Here is a 12,110-nt window from a genome sequence, read left to right as displayed (position 1 = left end):
AGGTTAGGTTATGCATTTCTGAGGAGAAAGCCTTGCAACCAAACCTATGATTAGAACCCAGAGTTCAGTCATTCTCTTACAACTGATCCTGTCAGCAGTGCCATTACAGGCCCTGAAGAGGCCAGAAAGTGAAGTGCATCAGGTGAGAGAGAAAGGAAACAAAATGGCTTACCAGTTAAGACAAAACCTACAATAGTACATAAGGACAACATACGTTCTGGAAGTATCAGCAATTACATTGCTGTTGATTTTCTCATCCTCACACCTCCAAACGTCTAGGCAACAGAACTCGCTTCCCAAAGAGTATGGATTCCCAGTGGCTTTCACATTTAGCAGGGTGATATAAGATCATCCTGCCATGGAAAAGGACACCCTCTGCTCCCATTGCATGAGTTCTAGCATTCTAACAGCCAAAGCAGCTTTCTTCACAACTGAAAAGTAAGCATCCAACAACAAATAAAGATTCATTTTCAGTTGGATCAGAAAGCTGGACTGACTCTTGCCACAGCCTGTAGAGCCAACAGAGCTTGAGGTTGAAGGCAGGAGAAGAGATTGGACTACTCACAGTTAGACTGGTTTAAGTTGATCCCAGAACAACATAGCAGGAAAGCTATTGAGAGACATGACCAGAAGCAATTTGCAGTGATTAGTGGTGACTAAACTCCATCTGACTTGAAAGGAAAAAACCCCTGCTTTTCTTGTCTTCGATGACATCACCATATATTCGCCAAAAAAAAAAGACAGAATTGGTTTCTTTTAACTACAAAATGATTTTTCAAATATCTAGATTATAACACTCCTCTGAATCAGCTACATTTGGTAGAAATTCTTGCCTTTTGCTGGTAAAAAATCCTGACACAATTTAGGACTCAAAGTGTGGTCTGAATAATATTTGTATATCATCAGGCTTGTCTTTCTATGGACAAATATACAGTTAATTATTAATTTTTTTTCCCCCCTCTGGGCTCTGATTTCTTGTATCCTGTATTTCTATCCAAGTGGCAATTAGATCTTGCTATATTTTACCATGCCTTATACACTAAGAAAGACCAGTTTTATTCAGACAAACTCCATCATGTACTACAGTATGGATCATTAATACATGTGCACTAATTAATCCATATTGTTATCGGATGCAATTTTGAAAAACAATACAAATGTCACTTCTTGCTGGCATGTGTTTTTTAGGTGTACATTGTATTCACATTGAGAAATACTTATGGAACAAGAAAGCCAGATGGGACCATAGGTTACATAGTTTAGCCCACCTAAGAGTTCTGTGGGGAGATCAACATAAAACGTTTTCCCCTATGAATATTTGGGGTAAAGCAGAAACAGGTGCTGAGCTGTGGAAAATATTAATTGATCCAAAGACAAGGAAGACTTTTGCTAATGCCTAATTTATTTTTGATGTCTCTCTTCAACTTCCTTTCAAAAATAACTAGTGGGGATCCAATTAATATATCAATTATTTAATTCAGTATTTTAATTATTGTGAATGACTACTCTTGTTTTCACTGGAAAGTTATGTATATTTCTTTGAGAGGATCCCGAAAAGCATTTGTATGTGTTTCATTGGTTTCTAAGAGCTGTAGCTGGAGACAGATGTAAATGATAAATATGAATCCTGTGATTTTAAAGCATAATTATTCATAAATTATTCATAAATACCCATAATGTAGGAACAGGGGAAAAGGGTACAAGGAATGAGGAATAGGGAATGGGGAAGGGAAAAGCACGGGCATGGACAAAAGCAAGGGTGGAAAAGTAGTGGATTTCTACCACATTCCAGCTATTCTTAGTTTCATGCCTCAGCACTGACATGCAACAGACAGCCAAACACATGCTCTTATTTACTGCAGGAACAGTAATGGCTCCGACCACCCCAGAGAAGGGGGAAGGCTCAAGACAGCATAAAACCATTTCAGTCACTTTGTCCTAGTACCTAGAGAGTTGGTTGGAATGAGGCCCTTTGTGAATTAGTTCTGCATTCTGCCCTCAGATTCGAAAGAAAGACAGTTCACCTCAAAGAACTTAATCGTACCAAATTTATCTGAATTTCTTCTATTTAGAATTCAAATGCACTGCTGCTCGTTATAGTCTGTGTTAATGCATCATCTAACCTACCTACCTCTACCTAGCTTCCTTGATCTTTTAAAGAAATAAGTAGAACTCAGTGAGGCAGAGGTGTTTTGAGGTCTCTGGACAAAGCCTATATCTTATTCTCACAGACTCTGTCATTGCAGATTCAGTTCTTATAAGTGTATGGAGCAAGTGTCACAGACCTTGCTTTACAGGTTTGTAACTGTGCCTGCTTTTCTGTACATTCAAAGAAGTAGGGTTAACTGAGTAGGTGTTCCTTCAAAGAGGGAATAATCATGGGAAAAGGGAAATAATGCAATTTAACTGTATGTGTTTCTAGCAAATAGGCCCAAACCATAATGACTGAAAAGAAGAAAAAAAAAATTACAGGGTATTTATATTCAATTCCTTTTTAGTCAAAAGTGCCACATGTGTTTTTATGCATAAGACCAAGTCTGTATTTTTTACATTCAAATGCAACTTATCTATAAAGTGAAATAATTTTAAAGCAAACTGAACATGTATCTGTGGTATCTGCTACCAGTTATTTTTTAAGCATTATCCAGATCAACACATGGGAGGCTGGGACTCAAAAAATTGTTTTCTATTAGTCACTGTCAGTCAGTGGATACTTGAGAAGCTCAGAAGTGGTGTTTCTTTCATCTTTGACTTGCAACAATTCCAACAAATAACAGATACGCACAGCTAAACTTCATAATGTTTTATTTGCAACATTCAACTAAAGCTTCTATGTGTGTATATGTCCATGTGCTTGTACATGCATACTTAGTTGTTAAACAGATAAATGTCATTTGCCTATTACAATGTTCAAACCCAGGTTTGAAAAACCCATTCGTTATACTGGCTTTATGCACGCCAATGCCAACATCACTCATGACAAATTAATGGCATTCATACCTTTATTCTTGCTGCTATTCTTTCGTTTATGTCAGGGGATCTGTCACTTGTATTCCAGTTTCAAGCAGTGAGAAAACTCCCCTACAACTCCTCCTTTCAGCCTTAAGAGACTATTTCTGAGATTTTACAATGTATAGGTAGAGCTAAATGCTATTTCTTTTAACAATAGGCTGAGAATTTGAAAGAGGAAGATAGACACTAAGAGCTGAATTGTTGCCCCCAAAATTTCCTGAAGGAGGTGGTAACAAAATGGCTAGGGTAAAAAGTGGTGGGGGGGGGGGGGGCGAGGGGGGGAACTCAAAAGGGTCAGCAGCATGGATCTTTGTGGAGAAAAAAAGTGCAGGAAGAAATGGAGTATATTGTAGAAAAGTAGAGCTGGAGTATAAAAATGGGTCCTGAAGAAGAAAAGGAAAGAAACCGGCAAATGATAAATAGTCTATTAGATAATTCTAAGGTGTATGAGTCAGCTTTCCTGAATTAGTCCTCTATCTGCCTTTCACCAAGTGATCTTGAAAAAGATGCATTCCCTTTTAGTGCTTCAGCTTCCTTATCAGCAAAAAAAGGATTTAAAATATACAACTCTCACAGAGAGCTGAGAAGACCTTTAATTCATTATAAAGAAGTAATGACAATAATCTATTGTTATTAGAGAATGAAAAATTACTTTGTTTTTTACTATTTGGTATGCAAATGCCTAGTAACCATAACTGAGAAAAGTTCCATTGTGCATGGTACTGTACAAAAACATAGAAAGAAAAAAATTATGACACTGAAAGGTATAGATATGGAAAATGATATTAAAAAAAAGGTACACAGCAACTTTAAAAAAAAAAATCTTGAAATTGTAGACAACATATAAGCATATGTGCTGTAGTAGTAGCTTTGTGTGTGAGGATGGAGAACTGTGGTACAAATAAAAGCAGGGTGGAATTAACATTGTTCTTCTCAATTTCAGAACTGTCATTCAGCAAGAAAACAGACACACTATGAGAAACATAGACTGAGAGACCACAGAAATCAGAGGCAATGAAAAATCTGAGCTTTTTTATCCAACAACAGCTAGTGTGAGATAAGTACCTTTCATGAAAATAACAAATGTTTTTTTATTTTATTCCAATCAGGAAGGAAGACAGGCTTGTGAAACTTGGAAATGGTCAATAGTGACAAAAGCAGCCAAGAGAAAGGAAGAGAAGTTCGTAACTAAGAAAAACTCCACAATTTGAGAAACACCGAAACACCTATCAGGAGTGGAAACGACAAGCCTAGCAGCAGATATGGCTTAGAATTTGGTTTCACATTTCTTTCCTTCTGATTCCTGGATAACACTAAGATTTTCTTCATTGTTTCTAATGAAAAGGCCCACCAGACCCACCAGGCATGTAACAGACTCGTAAAACTACTTCCTTTCCATGCTCAGACTAGATAAGTAGATCTTAAGGGGAGAGAGCATTGAAAATTTCCTCCGCTTTCTGGCTTCTAAAAGGAGTTGTAACGTCATGTTTCTCAGACCATGAGGAGGCATACGATGATCTGGAGGACCTAATAAATCTCTGGAGACAACATTCTCCTTTTTCATCAAAGCTATTTCACAGGGATGTTTGACTCACAAGGGTAATAGCATTTTCAATGTATATCCCCTGTGCTCTCCAAGATTTTAACTTTAGCAGGTTTTAATCTAGCAGTTAGTTACTTTGTCTGATTCCCATTTAGGTTCTCCTTTAAAAAATGTTCTTCTTTTGTATTAGCACCACACAGCTTTGGCCATGTTCCAAAGTTTTTTTAAGAAATAATTCAATGGATTGCTATATAGATAATTTATGCAGAAATTACTGTCAGTCTCCTGGGCAGCTACCGAGCCTCACTGTGATTGGAACTAATAACAATTACCAAGATATGATAATTTCATTTAACATTAGGAAACCATCTGGTGCCTTTATTTCTTGTTGTCACATAATGCCACTGTTTTAGTCAATCCACTCTCATTAAAACAAGACAAAACGACTAAGGAAAAACATACACAGAGATGATAAATTTATCCTCTCAATCATCTTTGTGCAACCTCCCCCAGAAGTCTTACTCTGATAGATTTTTGAAGTAGGAGGGGACTGCTAAAATCTAATCTGAGCTCCTGTATAATGAAGGCTATCTATGTCATTAAGTAACCTCTAAATCAAAAACATAACTTGTTTGGGCTATGCTGTATCTATTTTCCTCACAACGGCTGCATGTGATGGATGAATCCAGTCCACTCCTAGATAAGTTGTACCTCACTCTTAAAAATATGCACTTTATTTGTAGTCTGAATTTGCCTAAATTCAGCTTTGAAACACTGGATCTCATTATGCCGTGTTCTGCTAGATTAAACAGTCATCTGCTGTCAAAAGTCTCATTTCTGTTAAGGCACTTACAGACCATGATCAAGCCACCTCTTAACCTTCTCTTCAGCAGATTAAATAGGCAGATCTTCTTTAGCCTCTAACTGCAATGCTTATTTCCAGACCTACAGTCATTCTTTCACCTTTAATGAACTCTTTCCAATTTTAAACGTATTTTTGAAGTGAGGTCACCAGAACAGGACACAATAGTTCATTAATAGTTTCCCTAGTGCCATATAAAAAGGTAGTGTTATTTCCTACTTGATATTCACTCGTTTATATATCAGAGAATATAATATAGACCATCTAAAACCCTCCTTTAGTTTACTGATAAAACAGAAAGTACTCTGAAAGGAATTTAAAACGCGAATATTTATGCTGATTTTTTACACACAATGCAGAAAACGTACACAACTCTTGTCTTTTCTATACTATATATACTTTTCTATACTATCTACATCCAGTGTCACTTCTGTCACTTAAGACATTTTTCTGATGGTTTTTGTCTTTCTTTATCAGTTTCCTGTTCTTAAGTGCCTTTTATATTATTATTTAGTAGTAGTATCTATGAGCTGTTCAACTCTAGTAGTACCTTTTAAGGCAATTCACTTAACAGACCTATTTTAAAATATTTTCTTGCATTTTCATTTTCTTCATGTAAGGAAATTACATTCCTGAAGCTATTTGCTTATACAAAATAGAAGTTTATTTTGAAAACACACAAATACAGATATATTATGTTGATCAGAACTATAGTATTCTGTTTTCTGATGACTCAACCTCATTAGGTAAAGACACCTAATTTTTCCAGAAAGTTTATTCTAACAGATAGACTGTATACAAATGTTTTGGTTTATCTTTCATGGACTATATTTTAATTAGATTGTATTCCTTACACAGGTAGCTCTAGTGAATAACATTTACATCAAGCAAACACTAATTTCTACCTGGAAGTTGCTTCAGACACTGAATGAATCAAATGAGATTATATAGTTCCCATTTAGTTTTCTTTTTGAGGATGATTTTCATTTATTGGCTGAACTACACGAATAGTTCTAGCTACTTCTAATGCTTAACTTTGGATCCATTTCATTAGGTAAATAATAAGAATTTATTTTCATACTACTAGATAAGACAGTAAACATCAGAAAAATATTTGTAATCATTTTGTTGCTAGCTGGAACAGAAGTTCTTAACTATCAATGCATTTTCATGTCACCAAACACTTACTAACCATGTTCTGTTCACACATAACGCCCAGAAAATAAGTTTGTTCAACAGAATAAGCCTTAATTTGACCTAAAATGTATCAGCTGAATAAAGAAATCCTGTGTTCTGATTTCTCTTTTTCATTCATAGTGAAGAAGGAAAATTCATTAAAAAGCTACTAAAAAGGTACTAAAAGCAATACCAAATTATGTGATCTGACATCATAACCCTGTTGTGTATAAGTCTAGGTTATTTCAACTGCAAACAATCGCTGTTTCATTAGGATGTGCAATCGCTGTTTCATTTGAAGTCTTCTCTACTTATTGGATACGATATACTAGATAAACACAAAATATATCTAGATAAATAGAAGAAGAAAGAGAGCAGAAAGAAAGAATTGTGCGGAAAAGGGAGCAGTATATTAATATGTAGAGGGGTAAAACATCCAGAGAAAGAGAAATAGTCTCTGTGAGCTTGAAAAACCCACAGATTATGCGCATACAAAAAAGGAAAAAGAGTGAATGAGAGAAAATTAAGGGCGGGGAGAAGGAAAACTAAAAGTTAAAAAGATGCAGAGAAAAGTGCTTCTGGCAACCAGAAGGAAAGACACTGCTAATTTAAACTTGCTTCCTAATATTTTAGAGTCCACAGTTTGAATCTGAATTAAAACAAGTTCAAAGTTTTCTGCCAGACAAAAAAGAAATCAAAGCCCTGTAGTGTTTTCTGGTAACTTAATAAATACCTTGTGTCCTCTCTTTATGTCCCGAGACTTAAATAATTTTGACTCTTTTCAAAACCTCAGTCTTTAAACTCACAATGTTGTTTCTTTTAACAGCTTCACATATTTCCTGATATCAAGAGACCTCTAATTGATTAGTTAGTTCTATTAACTTCATCAGCTCCTTTTCCAACAAGTATTCTGGGGAAAATACTCAAAATCCTCCCAATGTATGCTATAAGTTAAGCAGCCTAAAACATTCCGAGATACTGAAGTTGAATTGATTTTTATTTCCAAGCAGAAGCTGAAAGCACTGTAATTATTTTTAAAAATTAAAACTATGTGTACACTTCGATTGTCTCTAAGGATAAGATTAAATAGTGACCATTTAGCCTTGATATCTAAAGAAATTTTGTACTCTCTGAATCTGATGAGAGGAACTGAGCACACATTCCTCAATTTCTGCACCAGTTTACAAGTTACCTTGGACCTCATTTTGTCTAATTTCAAATGCCAATGTAACAGTCACTGCAAAGCTTTAGGTGACAGCATAATAATTCATAAAACCAGAATATACTAGCTAAAAGTCTTCAAAATGTACCAAACATTGTCAAACACCTGTCTCTCTGGAAGATCCAAGACACCGCTGTACTATCAAACACAAGGAGTTATAGAACAAACCATCCTCTCTTCCTTCATGCATACTTCTCACTAATTTAAGCACACTTAAATGCTTGATGAAGCTAGAAAAGAAAGATTTCTCTCTAATCCAGCAGCATATTTCACTATATTTCAAACTGAATGATCTTAGTAATAGGTTAAAAGGAATAGAAAAACTAGAAGAATCTGAACTTTTTATATGGTCCCCAAATTTCTTTCAAAATTTTCTCAAAAATACAGTCCAAAAGTTTTTTCTTAGTCCAGCCACTAATATCCTTAGTGTAGTCCTTTTGCTTGAACAAAGACTATGATTAAGTATAATGCTATTGAACAGATATTGTAACTCCTAATCTGACAAAACTCACTCTTGTACACAGTTATAGGAGATCTGAGTAAAGTGTTCAGGTTTCTTCACCTATTCCACTGCTATAAATTCAATTCTTTAAGCTAAAATCATCAAAGAAATTGTCTTTTATTTCCCATGAGACATTTTGCATTTGCTTCCTTTGCTATCTTGCAAATCCTCAAAAAATTGATTTTCAGATACTTTTGACAGCAGTGGGAATCATATCCGTTGCTCCTCAACAAGGTGCACAAACTTTTGGGATATAGGATCTTTTCAAACAGAATAATAAAGCTTACCTTGAAGAAAGTCATAGTTGCTCCATCTTCAACTGCCCCATATTCTATCTTTGTCTGCTTGGCCAAATCATCAGCAGAATCAATAGGGGATTCCATACGTTCCACTGTCAGAAAGGCGGCTAGGTTAGCAGTGTACGAGGAAATGATGATAAGTGTGAAAAACCACCAAATGCCTCCCACTATCCTGGTGGAGAGGGCTTTGGGCATGAGCTCAGAACCTAACGAAAACCAGGGGAGAAAGATGAAACCAATGCACAGAGAACAATTAATAAGTGTTCAGCACTTTTTGCCACAGTGGGGAGATGGAATCACTGTGCAAAAAAATATTTAAGCTACAGGCTTACATGTACTGCTTGTACAAACACACACAACTGAAATGAAAAATAAGAACTGGTTACACTTATAAAGACAGATCTTTTTGGAGCTGTGGGAATCAAAAGATAGTAATGGGAGACTCAATGATCAGTGCCTTTTTAAAATTTATAAATATATATATAACAATGTGAAAAAAACAGTTACTTGAACTGGCTTTCCACAGAAAATCCTAGCTGGACTGAACCTCTAAGTTAATATGAATATTAAGCACTTATACAGTCCTTTGTTCATGGCACCAAATAAACATTATTTAAGTATTTCGTAAAAACTCGCTTGAGTAAATAAAAATAAGATATTGATGAAAGGAGCAGATATGAAATAAAGTATTTCATGTCTGAAATACAAAATCTGAAATCTATTCTAATTATGCTTTTGACTTTTGCCATTTGTATTGCTGTAAAGGGTTGCTTATGACTGCTTAGATAAAAAAATGAACATCTCCCATCTCTATAGTTAGCCCCACAATTTCAGATAAACATGGGTGGCTATGCCACACACTTAATTTGATAGAGCAGCAATGAAAATATTAGACCACTATGCATAAACTAGATAAAGATAGATTATAATGCATTGCTGGAGTTGCCTGCTCATGGCACTAAAGAATGGAGGGGGCGACAGACACTGTATAGTAATTTGCATAATTATTAATGCTAATTTAGAGTCTAATGAGACAAATTGAAGCACATAAACTCCTCTTGTGCCTAATTACTAAAAATAGGAAAAAATAAAATTCAATGTAATTTACAACCACAAATATTTATTATAAATAAGCATGTATGGATTTTTTTCCATAACTTTATAATTGAATGGAATGAAATTTCTAATGATGTCGAAAAAACAATTTCAAGCTTCATTGTAGGAACTTTACATAAAATCTTTTAGAAGTATCCAGAAACTTGTTCTCAAAGAAACAGTTTTACCATATCCACTATACCATTGCACCAAAACAATCACTTTTTGTTAATTGGTCACTATGCTTGTTTTTAAATCTCCTGGGTAAAATGGAATGAAGGCAAGATGGACTATTTTATTACTGTTAAATTTTAGTGTTCATATCGAATTATTTAAGGAACTGGTCCAGCAAGGTAACACATCTTCATATATATGAAAGATTATGCCAAACTTCCAACGTCAATGCCAAAAAAAGAACAGAACGGGGCGGGGGGAGGAGGGGGAAGAAAAGGAAAAAAAACAAAGAAAAGGAAAAAAGAAGTGGTATCATAACTGGACTATCATATTCAAAAACAGCCCATCTTACCCTGCAGTTCATCTTACCCTTGCTGTTTCAAACAAAAAAAGCTGACAGACTTGGACATGACAGCCAACTCCAGCGCCAGACTCTGCCTAGAATTCTGCAAGGAAAAAAGTAGAAAAGTACCTTTCTGATGTAGTTGCTCCTAGGCCCTGTTAGTCAGACACTTAGACACCATAACACTAACAGGTTTCCCAATAAACCCACCATCATCAACTCTTTTTAATTGCTCTCGTTTCATTTAAAAAACAACACCAGTAAAGTCAGATAGGACTGGGAAGAAGAGTCAGATAGGACTGGGAAGAAGAGTGGAAACATTTGCCGCAGTTGCCCCAATTACCACAAGTTCATACCTTACCAAGGACTGAAACCGAGTGCCACCTAGGCCCATGAAACAGAGCCTGGTTAGGGGCTGACTGTCATGTACCCAAGGTAACGTCATGTCCAGCACTATATCCCACAGTTTCCTGGGAGCGAGGGGTGTCAGCAAGACATGTATGAGTTCCCTCTATCATGTAGCCTCCAGCACTAAGCAAATGTTTTGTAAAGAAGCAGCACTTAATAAGTTAATGTGAGTATGGCCCAAGCGCTATTATATTGTTTCTAATGGAAAGTTATTGCTGTTAGGTGAGAATTTCCATGCTTGTGTTAAAGCCTACTTTTAGATGACTTTAGGCTCTTGAGAAATTTTTTTTAAAAGCAGTTATCAAAATCAAGACTGATACTTCATCCTTAGAATGGTGCCTTTGAAAGTTTATTGAAAGATGCATGGAGTCAAAGGCAAAACAATATAAGGCAAGGACAGAGGGTCAGCCTTAATTCTGAAAAACTAGTTTTCCTTCATGGAAAAATATTATCCTCCAAAGATGTCTTTTAAAATAAATGTCTTTTTTTTTTTTCCTATTTTGATTGTCAAGAAATGTTTAGATAAAATACATTTTTCTTGCAAAAGAATGATGCAAAAACCTGAATTGGTTTTTTCCCTCCTTCAGAAATATGAAGAAGCATACAGCCACGTAAGAAATAAAACTCAGCATTCATAGTCATTCTGACAATCCTGAGAACTGTGAACAGAATTCAAAAAACCTTGTTTCATTCAGTATCCATTTTGTGATAGCTCCTCTGAAAGCAAACATTATCTTACAAACATGTATTTAGGAATTGTGCTTGGACTATATAATTTCTTGAAATATATACTGATAAAGTAGTTGATACTAAACACTTACCAAAATATAGCTGTATTTTTATTTCTGATTTGGAATCTTGATTCCTTTTTATCTATTAATTCATGTTTTTCTGAGCATAGTACACTTTTCCCTGAGAGCTTAGTGTCTTTTTAAGTCTACAGGCCTGATACATGACAGAACATTTATTACAGTTACAGCAGAGCTTCATGAATTTATTTGATGACTCAAAAACAGGATTTATTTATAGTTGTTGTACTTATAATGGGAAGTTTTAAAAACGATTGCTCACATATATCCATCCAGCAACTATACCAACATGCACTAGCTCCTGCCAACATTTTCTATGATTTTTTGTGTGATATGCATTGGTTATTTTTCCAGAAAGAAAAGTCTTTCCTTTTGGTGATTCTTCAACAGAACTAACAATTTTTCTTACTTGCTATATTGCCCAGTGAAATGTCAGAACAAAAAGCTGAATCTGTGTTCTTCAAATGTGTCTGAAATTATGTGACTCTGTTCAAACCCTTATGGAAAAGGGTAATAAAATGTTGATATATTTTTGTGGATCTATATCTTTGGTATACTTTAAAAATAAAAGGAATATGGTAAGGAAAATTATAGATTTTAAAGAATGTATCTTAACATTTTACTAAGACAGTGCTAATTAAAATTCATTGTTGGTTATACTCTGA

At 35.2% G+C, this 12,110-nt stretch overlaps 1 protein-coding gene across 1 annotated transcript in view; it reads right to left on the bottom strand.

Moving 5' to 3' along the window:
• Positions 1 to 12,110, bottom strand: part of GRIK2 (glutamate ionotropic receptor kainate type subunit 2) — a 452,815-nt gene that overhangs the window by 95,322 nt on the left and 345,383 nt on the right. The window contains exon 13 of the mRNA XM_075145571.1: positions 8,605 to 8,822. Coding sequence (XP_075001672.1) covers positions 8,605 to 8,822 — 218 coding nt within the window. The remainder of the gene's footprint in view (positions 1 to 8,604; positions 8,823 to 12,110) is intronic.

Source organism: Calonectris borealis, chromosome 3 (genome assembly GCF_964195595.1).
Source record: "Calonectris borealis chromosome 3, bCalBor7.hap1.2, whole genome shotgun sequence".
Lineage (NCBI taxonomy): Eukaryota > Metazoa > Chordata > Aves > Procellariiformes > Procellariidae > Calonectris > Calonectris borealis.
The sequence above is the reverse complement of the archived record's forward strand: the minus strand, read 5'-3'. Positions and strand labels throughout refer to the sequence as shown.